We start from the raw sequence: 16,216 nt of genomic DNA on the forward strand, positions 1-16,216 counted from the left end.
TTATGTAACGACTAATATAAAACAGTGCAAACATTACGACAATGTGACGAAAGAATTTCTGGCGCGGACGTAAGGAAAAAGTTTTTTTCAAAAATTCACCATAAATCGAAATATTGTGCTAGAGACTTCCAATTGGTTGCAAAATGAAGGTAAATGATTGAATATTACTAGAATGTAAGAGTTTTAGCTTACAATTGCGTTTTTTTAACATTTCGGTCGAGTTAAAGTTGACCGAAGGTTGAAATTTTGGCAGTTATCGTGATTTATATGAAAATATTTCAAAACTGATAAAAGCTACAACCATGAGTTATTTTCTGTTGTATTGTAAATGAAATTGCACACATTTTCATATATAAAACTTTATGTAATGGCTAATATAGAACAGTGCAAAAATTATGACAAAATGACGAAAGAATTTCTGAAATTTTCGGGCGAGTTACGGAGCGGGCGTAAGAAAAAAGTTTTTTTCAAAAATTCACCATAAATCAAAATATTGTGCTAGAGACTTCCAATTTGTTGCAAAATGAAGGTACATGATTGAATATTACTAGAATGTATGAGTTTTAGCTTACAATTGCGTTTTTCAACCATTTCGGTCGAGTCAAAGTTGACCGAAGGTTGAAATTTTTTGTAGTCGACGTACCGTACGTCCACTTGGCACCCAACAGACAATTTTAGTCGACGTATGATACGTCCAGTAGGCGTTTAAGGGTTAATGTGAAACAACAAAAAACTATTTCTTCCTTATAGCAAGAGAATTAAGTCAGTAAAAAAGTGTGAACTATGCACCAAGACTTATGTAATAAGCTGGAAGGAACCAAGACTACTAAAAGTTACATTCTCAGAAAATCAAAAAGGTCATTAGTCACTATTACTCTACCATTACAGTGACAGGTAAAAGTAGATGGCATTGGCAGCTGAAATGCCTTAATAAAAATAAAATTTGCCTTTTTATAATTTCTAAAAGCACTGAGGGCTGAAAGAAATTAGGCGGTAAATAGATTATTAACAAACACCTGGATAATGAAGGAGTTGCTGACAGCAGCATGGGAGGACCATGAAAAGTAATTCCTAGTTCATACCTACCTAAGATTCCCGAGTGCACACATATGACACTACCTATTTCTTCTGTCTGAAAGACAAGACTGATTATCCTGGGAACATCGTGACTATGATACTAGGCATATATGTACAGTAGTTAATGGGGTTGCGATGAAACAGACACATTTTCAGTTTTAAAGTGAATAGAAGACAAACAGCCATATCACAAAGGATGGCACAAAACTTACAGTTTTGGGAACATATTTTCCTTTTTCTAACTGGTGAATAATATTAAGCTGATTATTAAGAGACATCTGACGCACAAGAACTGATGACAACAGGAGTTCTAGCTCTAACTGCAGGCCATCTAATTCTTCCATTGATACTCCCTCTGCATTTACCACTGTAAAAACAATGATAGTTACACAATACATGTTAGAAGACTTGACAAGACTACAAAAAAATGTTCAGTATCTATACAAAACTAGTTTTTCATACTAACCAATCAATCATATATTTGCCCATATTTTGTCTTTTACTTAACAGGCTTAAGAAATATGGCCTCAATGTGTGTCAACTCCTTATCCATATGCATTCTAGAGGAAGAAACCATCATGGCTCATTCAATGTGTCATTTGACATAGCAAAAGATGGTCAGGAGCTGGCAAATTTACTTGTACAGTGATGGATTTGTATCAGAAGAACTAACTTTATTTTTAAAAAAATATGTATTTGTTTTGCCACAATATCCAATCACTTTATAATAGCCAAGCAGGTGATTAGGTAGGACCCTTGTGAATTTAGAGCCAGCAAACCACTAGAGTGGTGTCTAGGAGTCCATAAGTTCTGAAGATTAACATGGGATCATGAAACAGATTGGTGGGTTATTCTCGGTTAGTCTGGTCCTACAACGTAGCTAATGTAACTTACTCTCTCCACATAGCATAAAAACAAATAACTCAGCAGACTATTCCAGCATAAAAACAAATAACTCAGCAGACTAAGCCATGTTAAGATAACCAAAGCTAGAAGGAAGGGGATAAAGATTCAATCATGAAAGTCTCTCCCCTCAGAGGTTTCAATAACTTGAGTTGCTAAAGTAACTTCAGCTCTAGAAGCCGCTTTCCTTTTACGATCCATTTCTAACTTAGGTGAGAAGCTAAATTTTTCCATTTTTCTCATCCCATTCACATCATTCCTCACATTAAGTCAATCGAACAAATTTGTCCTCTACGTCATATATAAAGTGTGCGAGTCATAACACACTTTAGTCAATCTAGTATTGTAGCCTCTGCTGCAATACCTAATACAGTACTCGATGCGCTGGAGTCTGACATAGCTACTAGCTAACAAAGTCAAAATAAGTAAATCTCCTAGGAGAAAAATAGTCATAAAACAGGAAAAAACACTATCAACTAATTCAAATACGAAAGCTGAAGGCTACCGCAGTCGAAAATACATCACCAAAAGGTAAGAATCTCAAGCCGAAAACCAAAATCGAGCTGCTTTCTTAACACCGTGCTGCTGTTAAGCCAGCAGAAACAGAAGTGAAGCTCTTGGATGAGTTGTTCCTCTCTTTTTTACCCCGAAAGTGGGAGGGGTTTAGTCACTTACATGAACAAAAGACTATCGCTGCCGCAGTTTTCAAAATTGAAGCTGTAGTCGAGGTAGAAACTCTTAACTAAGTAATTACGGTACTAGGTAAGTTACTTATATAAAACCTGTATTTACCACGGGTTCCAACAAGGAAATTCTGTTAATACCTAAAATAAACATGTATGTGCATTCTTGAACATGTTCAATTATATCAGGTGGAATTTAATCTGCTCCTTTACATCTAAAAGGCATCACCAGGTGGCAAAATATGGAGCAAATTGTCAACTTTTTTCAAGACAGATCTAAACTGTGACTTCTTGTAGATGCAATTGTAAAAAAGAATGGATTTGTAACACCCCACTATGATTTTCTATATCTGGGTTGCAGTGAGATGAAGAAAGTATTCCCTTCAGCAACAAATATCCAGACTGCCTAGTATGACTTGCTGCACTGCAATACAGGTGAGAGAAAGATCAAGAATCTTAATTTTCTAATCCTCCCATTTAGAACTCAGCCCTTGACAATTTCAATGGGTGACAGACATGAGTTTTTACCAATATCTGGAAGCCGTACTATTATATTTCCTTACAACTAAATTTGTAATTTAATTTTCTAAACAGAAGTGTTGGTCTCTTGCAGTTTTTGAAACACTTGTAAGGGTTTTAGATGTAATGTGCCTTCTTACATGAAGACTTTTAATCTGCAAAATCTGCCTCTACAGAAAAAGAGGGATGAGATAAAGTAGAGAATATTTTTAATGTTTGCCTTATTTTCTCAACAGAGACATGAGGATATATTGTGATCCCCCCAATGAGACTTGGAGAACATCCTTGGTGTCAAAGATGAGATAACTAGTGACAGTTATTCTAAAGGTCCATTTGAATTGGTGGAGCCGAAGGACTACTTGTCGGTTCTGCACACTGAATTCTTAGCTGATCAAGAACACTTTTTTTGGGATGTACCTTGGATGCTAAATTTTTCTCATTACCTCCACTTAATTTACATTTCATACTCGAATGTAACACAATTTTGAACTGGGAATCTCCCATTATTTGGCTAGGCTTTTCTTTACTTTATGGTATTTTTATTTGAAATTGAAGCAAAAGTAACTGCTGGATGGATGTAAAATGAGCAGCCTCTCTCCTTGGCCTCCCTGGACTTAAATGTCTACATATACTTTTCAAGAACATACAGAGCATAATTTTCAAAAGCAAGAAGCTTTCTCTATAGTTTATGCAGTACAGTTTGTTTTTGCAACTGCTATGTTCTTCTTGTCCACAACTGTCAAACACTTAATTTTTTAGCTTTCTTAGGTATGTGCCGCTTACATGCCCATATCTCTCGCATGAAAGCATTATCAACAGGAAGGCGCAAGTGGCTGTATAGTATTGCTAATCTTGAATAAACAGCTTTCATCACACTTCTAAATTGGCAAGGTGTCGCTACCTCATTTTAGATTTCCTTTAATGACTTGATTTCTATTACTCCTTTACTCTATAGTTCTTTTTAATCTTTTCTTCAGAATATATCAGCAGTTTTGCTGATCTCATCACTCCTTTAAAAATATTCATCATTTTGTGTGGAGTCAACATTACACCACTTACAACCAAAGATTTAACTAACTGGACTTGAACACTTTCTTCATGCGATGACACTTTAAAGCTGTCCCTTTGTAATAACATCGCATGTTCTCTTGGACAAACTTACAATCCCTCTCTAGACATCAAAAATATCTAAATTCTGTACCTGATGACCATATGGAATTCTAAATATCAAAAACTTTTTGTAGCTGTTGTATTTGTGGATGACAGGAATAATTTCTGTTCTCTTAATAAATTTTGTAGTTTAAAGTTTCTTAAATCCTGGCCTTCTTTGATTAACAGAGCAAGAGAAGAATTGGGCTCAAAAGTTTTTGTACAAGAGCTCTTAGCATAGGAAGATCAAGAGACACCCCATTGTCAACAATTTTGGGGATGTTACTGTTCATGAAATGGCAAAAATAGGTTTCGTTAAGGCCTGTCCCAACACCCATCATACATGCCACTGTTAGAGGAAAAGGCCTTCCCTTTATGGGCCACAGTAGAGTACTGCCTAGATATACAACCAAAGTCCAGTGTAGACTGGGGATCTGCAATGTGGATGAAGAAGTTCAACAACAGCTTGCACAATTAGTAATCAGTGATTCATTTATCATTCATCTGGGGGACAAGGGCTTTGGAAGCTGAGTCTCAGAGTAAACCATACAAGTACCATTAAGATGGACAGGAGAGGATTAGGTCACAGAACTGGCAACACCAACCTTATCAACTATTCACTACACCTGTTTTGCTTTCTTGTTTGATCAGAACCATACTTAAAGGTATCCACTGTCTTTATAAATGCAAACCATCCTCTACATCATCATACATTAGACTTCTTTGTACATCTAGCAAATAAAGGATGGAGTGAATATGGGTGGAGAGATCTCAACTTACTTTCGAAAATGACAAAATCAAGTTGGTACCTAACAACAAGTGAATGGATGGTGTCTAGGATGTGTGAAGTGTGAAAACAATCAAGAGACAGATAAACAGATAGATATTATATATGAGACAAACAAATGGAGAATATGAAATAAACAATACATAACAGAAAAAGAGCGAAAATTCATGGTGGCTTGCAAAACAAATCCTTGGATCAATTTGTTCATTAGATTATGGATTCACTGTATCGATATTTATTCTAAGTAATTACTAACATTAAATATAGCCTTAAAGATCAAAAGAACTAGTTTCCTATGAAAGCTTTGGGTACATCCAACTAGTTCTAGAACAAGCACAAAAACTGAAACAGGATGTCAGGTGAAAACTTTTACTAGCCTAGTTTACCACTGACAAGTAAGCTGTAATGAAAAATGTCAAATATAAACAGGTCCACAATTCCTTACCTAAAACCCTTGGGGCCCGCAGTGTTTCAATTTTCAAATTTTTTCAGATTTCAGAACTGCAGTTTGGTAGGGTGGGCTTACTATGCCTGTTTTGGTTTTGGTAGACTTGACTGACAATGGATATTACAGGTAAGTTAGATTTTGACTAATCAATAGGCCCAGAGCAAACATTATAGGCTAAATGCAAATCATCATACATTCAATCATGTTTACCAAACTTACACCTTCTCTATTTACTGTTTCTTATAATTAAATACATCACTTACTATTTCATGCAAAAACTGGCTTAAGCAACAGCAAGTGCTGATATGAACAACCGAATCGGGAAACAGCTGTTGCCTCATGTTAGGTACTATGACTATAACACATTTATCATAGCCTGGCAAAATTACACCTTTACCTAACTTTAAATTTACTGCATCCATAAATAAAGGTAAGCTGCATTTTTTTATTAAACTCTGATAATTTACATAAAACATATGTTTCCAAATAATGTTTCATTTAGTAACTAATAGCGACGATGATGGTGATGATGATGCTAAAAAACTCATTCAGTAGATGATTCTGAAAATGTAAACAATACCAGAAGGAAATGGCACATATTTTGTAATGCGATAATGATATATGCAATACAAAATAATTTTCATTAATTTGAATACAACTGTACTATCTAACTTTTGCAAATGAATAGTGGCAGCGTAAAAGAACTACTGTACCACAGTCAACAGTTTACACACGCATTTTGTATCTCTTATATGGTACAACCCCTTAAAATTAGGTTAAAAGTTATACTTCGATAAGCCACAAAATACACATGTAATGTATATACATTACAGTAAACACATAAAATTCCAAACTCAGTGGCACTATAAATGGCATTACATTGCACTGATCTTATAACCTTGGCTGATGCTCTACCCTCCACAAGAAAATTTTAGTTTATAGAGCTTTTGGTTATTAGAATTTTGGATAAGGAACTGCAAACCTGTAGCTTACTTACTTAATAATACAGTACTGTACTGTAATGGGATAAAGTTTCATATGAAATCCAATTCCCTACAGTACTGTAATGGGCTAGTTTCACATAAAATCCAATTCCCAAGATTTGTCTTTCCAAGTAGTTACCTGAATTATGCTACAATAATTACAACTATGACAATACTGCAACAGAATTCCCCTCACCACCAATGGAAATAAAAAAATTACATTTTTATAATAAAATAGTTTTATATATACCTACCAAGTAATTACATAGCCTATGTTTCTAACTTGCGCAGCAGCTAAAAATTTGAAATTCGCAGTAGCATTCGATTGTTTTAGTGTAGGTGACTAGGTACCACCCTCTACCGGAGGAGGAAGGGTACAACACCGCTGAATAGCGTCAGTCTGTTTATGCCCTCAATGTCTGTGAGAGGGGAGGAGGGAGGGCTCTGATTCAGTAATTACTTGATAAGTATATATAAAACTTTATTTTATTATAAAAATGCCATTTTTATATATGTACCTTACCAAGTAATTACTGTACATAACTGAACCCCACACTGACAGGAGGTGGGATGCATGGACATATGTAATCTTAAAAACATTCAGTAGAGGAATGAATACGAGACAAAAATTCTATTAGCATTGATTAAAAAGTTGTACCCTTACCTGTTAAGAGAGCTGCTGCAGACTGACACTGCCTCTGGTTGGCGCTCATCTTAGCTATAGTGGCGCAGCAGTGAAGCTGTGGAGCACCCCTATATTAGAGGGAAGCATTGCAGCAAAGGAGTATTCCGAATGCCACAAAGCATCAATGGAGGTTATGCAGCTCATGGAGTAGTCCGATGGCTAACATAACCATACAGAGTGCCCTTGCCCTGGGCGCAGTACCATAAAGATATACCGTACAACCAGAAAACTTTGTCACCTACACATTGTATTCATTAAAACCATTACCCAAACATAAAAAAGGACTGGTGGGTACTCCAGGCACATAGTAACCCCCAGCTCTCCAAGAGCTCAACAGCCTAAGCAAGGCAAAAGAGGTAGGATAGGAGCAGACTCCTAGCTTCCTCCCCTAACACCATGCCAGCTATAGACAACAGACCTAGGGTACTGCAGTTTTCAAAAATAGTTTCTATTTCACATAAATAGTGTGTTGCAAACACAGATTTGCATTTCCAGAAAGTTGATTGGAGAATCGCCGACAGAGACGTGTTATGTTTAAAAGCCAATGAGGTGACAACGGCTCTAATCTTGTGGGCTTTAACTTTCAAGACTGGTAGAAGGTCCTCATGAATTCTTGAATGCGATTCCATGATGTCTCTCAAAAAGAACAATATTGTGTTCTTGGAAAGGGGTCTAGAAGGGTCCTTCATGGAGCACCAGAACTTACTTGAGGGCCCTCTGATCTTTGCTGTTCTGTTAAGGTAGTACCTTAGTGCCCTGGTGGGATAAAGAGTCCTCTCTTCCTCTTCTGGTCCAAGAATTTCCATCAAATTCTTGATGGTGAAGGAACGAGGCAACGGCTTAGAGGGCTCTTGTTCTTGTTCCACAGCCGTGTTGATATGAAGCCCAACCTTCATATCAACATGGGCTTCTAGGCTAGCAATGGTGTTAGGCTTTGAAGCATGGGGGCTGGGTGAACGAGTAGGTTCAATAGGTAGAGGACTGGTTAAAGAGGAAATAGGAGTCAGAGAGGGAGACAGAACAGATAAATTGGTATTTGCTGATTTAGTGCTGATTTAGGAAAACATTCTACATTAGCTACATTCCTAGCCTCGGCTCTAGGAGACACTTCCTCTTCCTGTCTCGTTCTAACTTATCTAAGTGAGATTTTAAAGTTTTCCACATACCTTGATTCCAGTCCCTACACTCAATACATGTCAAATCAATACAGCAAGTTTGTCTCCTACAATTAGTACAGATTGTTTGGGAGTCATAAGGTGCTTTTGTAAGTAGTTTTGCAGCCTTTGCTGCAAAACCGGATACTAGAATAGCTAATGTCGGACATCATTGTGAAAAGCCAAAATAAGGCAATAGAGCATCGCTAATACTAAGTCTAATGATTCTAGGCTATTTGAAAATAGCTTAAATGCTACCAATACATCACCAAACGGAGAACAAAAGCAACCATCCAGCAACCAATCTCGAGACAACAGCTGCTGTGACAACTGAACTACAGTCGTTAAGCGGCAGAAATGGACTGACGCTATTCAGTGGTGTTGTACCCTTTCTCCCCCGGCAGAGGACAGGACCTAGTCACCTACACTAAAACAATTGAATGCTACTGCGAACTTCAAACTTTTAGCTGCCGCACGAGTTAGAAACATAGGCTATGTAATTACTTGGTAAGTTACATATATAAAACTTGTTATTTAGCTGTAAAATGGCATAACATGCGGGTCTTAAAAAGTATTAGTCCCAAGCAAGGAAGACTACTTACAAGCAGTGTACCGTGGAAGTGAACGTTGATGATCAAGAGCGCCAACAACGGGTAGAGTGAGAGGACACTCCTTCAAGTCCATGGGATCATCCCGCTTACTGGTGCTATTGCTACTACTACTACTGCTACTTGGTGTGGAACTGCCTCCACTATTATTTCCGTTATTGCTCCCACTACTTCCTGACCGTTCCTTATCTTTATGTCGGAACAATTTCCCTGAAGATTTGTGGATACTTTTTGATTTACTAGGAGATGATGGCATTATTCCTGAAAAACAAATGAAACAAATATAACTTGTAGTTATACATCAAATATTTTCAGAAGCCATTATAAGAGTTTGCACACATATCATCCAACCTCCATACATATTATAAATGACTGAACTCCATAGTCCCACTTCACTCATAAAAGAGCACCATTTCAGAATACTGGATAAGAGAAACTGGAAGAATAAACTCCATTCTCATAAATCATAGACAAAGACTATTGCTGAAAAAGTTCAAAACACTATACTGTACTGCAATGAATCATTAATACATGACTGGAAATAATTCAACATCAATCAAACTAAATTCTATTCCCAAGAGGAACAAAGTTTTAAATAAGTGATATTTTCCAGAGAAACAAACCTGTTATTTTTTATTACACAAAGTCCTAACAATACAAACTGGCAAAATGATGGTTGGCAAAGAATAAAAGCTCCCCAAATGAGGGATAATACCTTGTATCATCTTCCAAATGCTCTTATTCCTTTATTCTAGCTGCAGACAAAATATCATAAATTGAGGACAACTTGCATTTTTCTTAGATTTCCTGACCTGAGATCTTTAAATGGTTTGACCATTGAAGCTTGATAACTGTCAGCATTCAATTTTCCTTAAGCAATAGAGATATGTGCAGGGTGATTAGAAATGGAATTATGATAAAAGATTTTGGGTTTGCATATGTAGATGGAAGGTAACTGATCTTCAATTTTGCAATTTATTCAAATTACAATATAGACTGTCTTTTCGTGGAGAAACTCCTCATGTAACAACTACTGCCCAAAGAATATGACTGGTGATGTTCTTCCCACCTGACCATGTCTGTGAGCAGGAGATGACAACTCATTTACCCTCATGCACAGCCTCTCATACACAACGTCAAGGCTGAAAAGGCCCTATGCCAAAGTTTGGCTTTCTGTTAGCTTTGCTCTATGCTCTAGGAATGAAGAGAGTTTTACATTAAGATCCAAAGATTAGTGCTTTAACATGGAAGGATGACATCAAGGCAAGTAGAAGTGTCTCCACAGCACTTCAGGTGCGAGACAACATGATGGCATTTCCAACAATTAGTATAATGACAACAGGGGGCTAAACAGGGTTGAAATCCCCCACAGGAACAGCAGCATTATATGAAACCCTGAGCCAAGGGCAAGAACAATGAGGAGGGGTTTCCAGGAATAACTACAGAAAGGCACATCTTAGCACTCTAATGAATGCATCATGCATGGAGTGGCAACAAAGCTGGGGTATATGGTGCATGAGTACTCAGAGGTCTTATCTAAGGAGAGCCCTGCATAGAGATTGGTTCTGTGATGGAGCATCGTGAAAACGAAATCTACCACAAGAGCCGGTACTGCAGAGGTCATAGGCTTTAGTGTTGGCTTTTGTTACCTTTTTGAATGATTAAGAAATAATGTGAATTTAATATCACTTCAACCATAAAAAAATCTCTCTCTTTTGTTAAATATTTAATACTGCAAGAATAAAAATAATAGTGCTGTAACTTTATAACATTGTATGACTAAAAAACAAATCAACTATGTAATCTTTATCATTTTCCCTATTTTTCTATAACTCCCAATTTAATTTTGGAATGTAAAATTATGTCACATTTGAATTTTTATAAATTCCTAAGAACTGATGATTTTTCAACAAAAACTATTCACTGCACATCTTACATAGAGGATCTAAAAAAATAAATGAAAAACCTACTTGTTTTTTTCCACATTTGCAAAAGTAATGTGAAAGGCAAGGCAGTTAAAGCACAGGATATGCAGTCAGAAAATATTATTTTCATGATAAAATTAAGTTTCATATATGCTTCCTAAGTAATTACATAGCTATACTGTACGTAGTTTCAACTCGCAAGGCAGCTTAAATTTTGAAAATCGCAGTAGCACTTCTTTTGTTTTGTGTAGGTGACTAGCCCCACCCACTTTCGGGGAACAAGTGGAACAACGTAGCAAAGAGCTTCAGTTTGTATATGCCTTTATGTTCATGTGAGGAGAGGGAGGGTGGGCTCTGATTCTGTAATTACTTGGTAAGTATATATGAAACTTAATTTTATCATAAAAATAACATTTGCATATAAGTAACTTACGAAGTTATTACATAGCTGAATCCCACATTGACAGGAGGTGGGATACATGGACATATTCTACTCCAAAACATTAGTAATAGTAATGAATTTGAGAATAGAAAAGTTGCTAACATTGATACAATGCTTGTTGTTTCCTTACCTGGTAAGAGAGCTACTGTAAGTAGATACTACCTCTGGTTGGTGCTCATCTTATCGTGTAGTGGCGTGGCGGTATAGCCATGGAGTAACTCTACCTAAGTGGGAGCTTTGCAGCGAAGGACATTTCTGATGGCTAGTAAAGCATCAATAGTTGCCCCTGCCCTGGGAGCAGTACCACAATAAAAACAACCAGACAATGCTGTCACCTACACCACATAATAAAAACCACTACCCATCCACTAAAAACTGATGGGTACTCCCGGTACATGGTACCCCCAGGCTCCCCTACGACTCAACACCCTATGTCAAGGCGAAGAGAAGGAATGCTTACTATGCTTCGTACCCCAAAACCATGCCAGCCACTGACAACGAACCCAGGGCACTGCAGTTTTCAAATACCATTTCCACTTAACATAAGTAATGAGTTGCAAAAACAAATGGCAAGACATCCTCTCCAATTCAGGAATGCACTTCAGTAATAAGGTCCCTTAGAAAGAATGACAAGGCATTCTTAGAAAGGGGTTGGGAAGGATTTTTAACAGAGCACCATAGGTTACTAGCAGGTCCTCTGATTCTCTCAGTCCTATGCAAGTAGTATCTTAATGCGCTCACAGGGCAAAGAGCTCTCTCTTCCTCTTCTGGGACCAGGATCTCCATAAGCTGTTAATGGTAAATGAACTTGGCCAGGGCTTGGACGGAGCCTCATTCTCAGCCGAAAACGGAGAGTATAAGAACAGACTGCATCTCCTTCCAAGAACTCACTCCTTTTATCAATAGCATGAAGCTCACTGACCTGCTTAGCAGTTGCTAAAGCCACAAGGAAGAAGGTCTTCCATGTAAGATCCATAACGACATCGAACGAAGGGGCTCCAAATGGGGACCAGAAAGCCATTTCAGGACTTCATCTAGGTTCCATGCGACCGACTCCAACTTCTCCTGTTTGGAAGTGTCGAAGAATTTAATAAGGACTGAAAGATCCTGGTTCAAAGATAGATCCAAACCTCTGTGACAAAAAACAGAGCCCAGCATGGCTTGGTAACCTCTAATGGTAGAGGGAGACAGGCCTCTACAGGATCTCAAAAAGAGCAGACAGGCCTCTACAGGATCTCAAAAAGAGAAAGTCTGCAAGACGAAATGTTATGTCTTCTACACCACCTGCGGAAGACTGACCACTTAGCTTGGTAGACCATGCCAGAGAATTGATGTCTACACTTAGCAATAGCCTCTGCAGCTGATCTTGAAAAGCTTTTCGCTCTAATGAGCTTCCTGACAGTCTGAATCCTATCAGGGCAAGAGTGGATAATCCTTGATGGAAGCACCTGAAATGAGGCTGTCTGAGAAGACTTGGTTTTTGTGGAAGTAGTCTCGGAAAATCTACTAGTTGTCTGAGAAGATCCAGGAATCACTCCTTCAGAGGCCAAAACGGTCATCATCACATTTTGAAGGGCCTGAAACTTGTTTAAAACTTCCCTTACCATGATGAATGGTGGGAATGAATAAAGGTCCATGTTCAACCAGTCCTGTAGCATGCCGTCTGTCGCCCATGCCACAGGGTCCTGGTCAGCGATCAGAATTCAAAAACAAGCTGCTTCCTACAACTGATGCTCAGCCATAAGCCTGCAGAAACAAACTGAAGCTCTGCTACGTTGCTCCTCTTTCCCCAAAAGTGGGTGGGGCTAGTCACCTGCACAAAACAAAAGAAGCACTACCGCAATTTTCAAAATTTAAGCTGTCGTGTGAGTTGAAACTATAGCTATGTAATTACTTGGTGAGTTGCTTATATATGAAAATGAAGTTTGTGTATTTGGTGCAAAAGTAAAATACCATGTACGGGCTAATAATACCTGCACAATATCTAAACTAGTCTCTCGCTTTTCTCCCCAATCATTGGAAAAATGCCCTTTGCTTTTCACACAACTCAAAGGCTAATTACTGTTGTTAGTGCTTTTCAGTCATAAAGATACTTACCTCACCCATAACATGAGATTTTCTGCTATGAACCCCAATGGGTGTTATGCTATATACAGGGAGTTGACTGCAGACCAGGAGGTATAACTCTCTTGGAAATAGCCAAAAGTACCTAAAATCTTTATAGAACACTCTTATAAATGACCAAAAATATCAAAATCTTCAAAGAACACTCTTATAAATGGTACTCTTCTAGGCTAAAACTAAAAATACCTAAATCTTCATAGAACACTTATTAATGGCACTTATAGGCAAAATTGCCAAAAATACACAAATCTTCATAACACTCATATTAATGGCCGTATATATCCAAATCTTCATAGGACACTCTTATAGGCTAAATGGCCAAAAATACCCAAATCTTCAAAGAAAACTCTTATGAATGGCCAAAAATACCCAAATCTTCATAGAACACTTATAAATGACTGAATATCTAAAACTTCATAGAACAGGGTTGGTGAAACCCACCCCAACCACGTCAAGGTACAATGCACTTGGGAAGGTTAGGTTAGGATGTCTAATTTGATTTTTTTTGGGGGGGATGGGCAAATTACAGCAAAATTATTATTATTATTCAGAAGATGAACTCTTTTCATATGGATCCCACAGGGGCCAAAGACTTGAAATTCAAGCTTCCACAGAATATGGCACTCATTAGGAAGTAAGACAAGGTAAAGGGAAATACAGAAAGAGGAGCTCTCACTTATTAAAAGGAAAAAATAAATCAATAAATAGATAAAAATATATTAAAATGCAAGAAGAATAGCACCGGGTAGCACTGATTGCATCTTCACTTGAACTTTTGAAGTTCCAATTGCACAACATCCTCAGGGAGACTGTTCCGCAGTCCAACGGTGTGAGGAATAAAAGACCTCCGGAACTGAGAAGTTTGACAGTGAGGCACATTTACTGTTTACTGGTGCTGCTGTTCAGCAAGTCTAGTTGCCCTTGGCAGGAAAAGGGGGTCAAGGATCAACTGTGAATGCAAAAGATCTCTATAAAAATACAACTTATGAAAAAATGACAAATAAGCGACCATCTGTAAATGGTCTAAGTTATAACTGCTAATATTAGGGAACAGAAACCTACCACCAAGAACCACTTTATCTAAAAGAGATAAACCTCTTCCAGAAGCAGACATCCACACTGGAGAACAGTATTCTAGTAAAAAAAGGACAAATGACCTAAACCAGGTTGCATTAATTTTATCACTTATAACTATAGGCCCAGCCTAGCCTATGAGGCCTTACGAACAATACCTAACTTTCGTGCACCATTTGCTGAAACTTTCATTAGATGTTCCTAAAAAGTGAGATGCGAGTCAAAAGTTACACTTAGAGTAGTTAAAGCTTAAGACTCATTCAGCAGAGTCCCATCCACCTGAAGGGGAGGATGAGGTGGAAAATCTGTACGAGATCTGCTAACCAACAGTTTTTTGTTTTCCTAGAGTTCAGCCTCATACCCCACCAACTAAATCAATCACAGATCTGGTCCATTACCCGATTGAGGCTGAGGGTAGCTTCATTTCTCGTAAGTGGAGACTTTACTACGCCCACAAGCGATGCATCATCGGCATAGCCTACTAAATAATCTTGTTTTCAGGTCCAACTACCATATCGCTGGCAGGCTAGCACATACACCAAAAATAATAGTGGGCCGAGAATACTGATAACACCCAGTCGCTCGGATTCAGAATTAAGGAAATCACTACTACCGAGCGATCAGCCCCAACACAAGGTAGCCTATGCCTTAGCAGCCTGAAAAGCGGGATGGGTCCTAGCCTATATGGATCGTGAAGTTGGCGAGAAATTCATACGAGGCGATATACCATGCGCCCATTTACAATGCAGTTACATAATGTCCGTTCTAACTTTTATTCTGCATACCTAAACTATAGCTTAAAGTTTTAAGTAGATTTGGGCAGGGGTAACTTACCCTAATGTATCGAAAGCCATTGACAAAAACAACTAGCAGTTTGTTTACTATGCCTACTGATTGATATTTGTTTAGGTTCAAATAAAGTACGACACCAAGCGCTTGTGAACGTTGCCCGATGAATTACAATCAAACCCCACCTTCATCGTCCTTCGGTTGTTTCCTATACGTATTACAAGTAAAAAATAAAGACAAAATTCACGAAGGAAAGAGAAACAACAGAGTGCTGCAAGGCCTTTCGACGTTAGGCCTTTAATTAGCAGACTGAAGAAATATAAAAATAAAAGTTTTACAAGAGGGTTCGTATATATGACAGATGGGGATTACAAAGGAAAAGATATGTACCTGGAATCCAACACAATTAAAAAAATAGCAAACATACCAAAACAAGGTTAATATTTAAAAGGCTTTACAAAGGATTAGGCTCAACAGCTCAAAAACAGGGACAAGACAATCAAAAGATTATATAAAGAAGGTGACCGACCACCAACAAATACTTAAAAAAAAAACTCAATAATTCACAATTTTGGTAAACAAAATTTTTTTTACAAGGTGAACATTTTTCATTTTTAGCAAAGACATATATATTAAACCTATGAATACATAGAAAATATGTATAAGATTGCAAAGTCCCCGCTCAACGCGTTCTCTGTGGAGAACATCCCGTTTTCTGCGGTGCCTTTCTACGACCTAAGGTCGAGCGGAATATATATTTATCATCATAATTGTAAACCGTGTATATGTTGTCTTTCTAAGCAATCACGTATTATGTACAAGTAACAAGTTATTTATTTCATATGTCAGACATTGTTTATCACTAT

General features: G+C 37.7%; 1 protein-coding gene across 1 annotated transcript in view; it reads right to left on the reverse strand.

Annotated features, from left to right (window-relative positions):
• The window catches only part of Ada3 (transcriptional adaptor 3), a 54,361-nt gene extending 38,813 nt beyond the window's left edge, over positions 1-15,548 (reverse strand). The window contains exons 1-3 of the mRNA XM_067094303.1: positions 15,396-15,548; positions 8,991-9,257; positions 1,290-1,444 (exon numbers count right to left, since the gene is read on the reverse strand). Coding sequence (XP_066950404.1) covers positions 1,290-1,444; positions 8,991-9,252 — 417 coding nt within the window. The 5' untranslated portion in view covers positions 9,253-9,257; positions 15,396-15,548. The remainder of the gene's footprint in view (positions 1-1,289; positions 1,445-8,990; positions 9,258-15,395) is intronic.
• Positions 15,549-16,216: the final 668 nt, after the last annotated feature.

This window comes from Macrobrachium rosenbergii, chromosome 50, assembly GCF_040412425.1.
Source record: "Macrobrachium rosenbergii isolate ZJJX-2024 chromosome 50, ASM4041242v1, whole genome shotgun sequence".
In the NCBI taxonomy this organism is placed as follows: Eukaryota; Metazoa; Arthropoda; class Malacostraca; order Decapoda; family Palaemonidae; genus Macrobrachium; species Macrobrachium rosenbergii.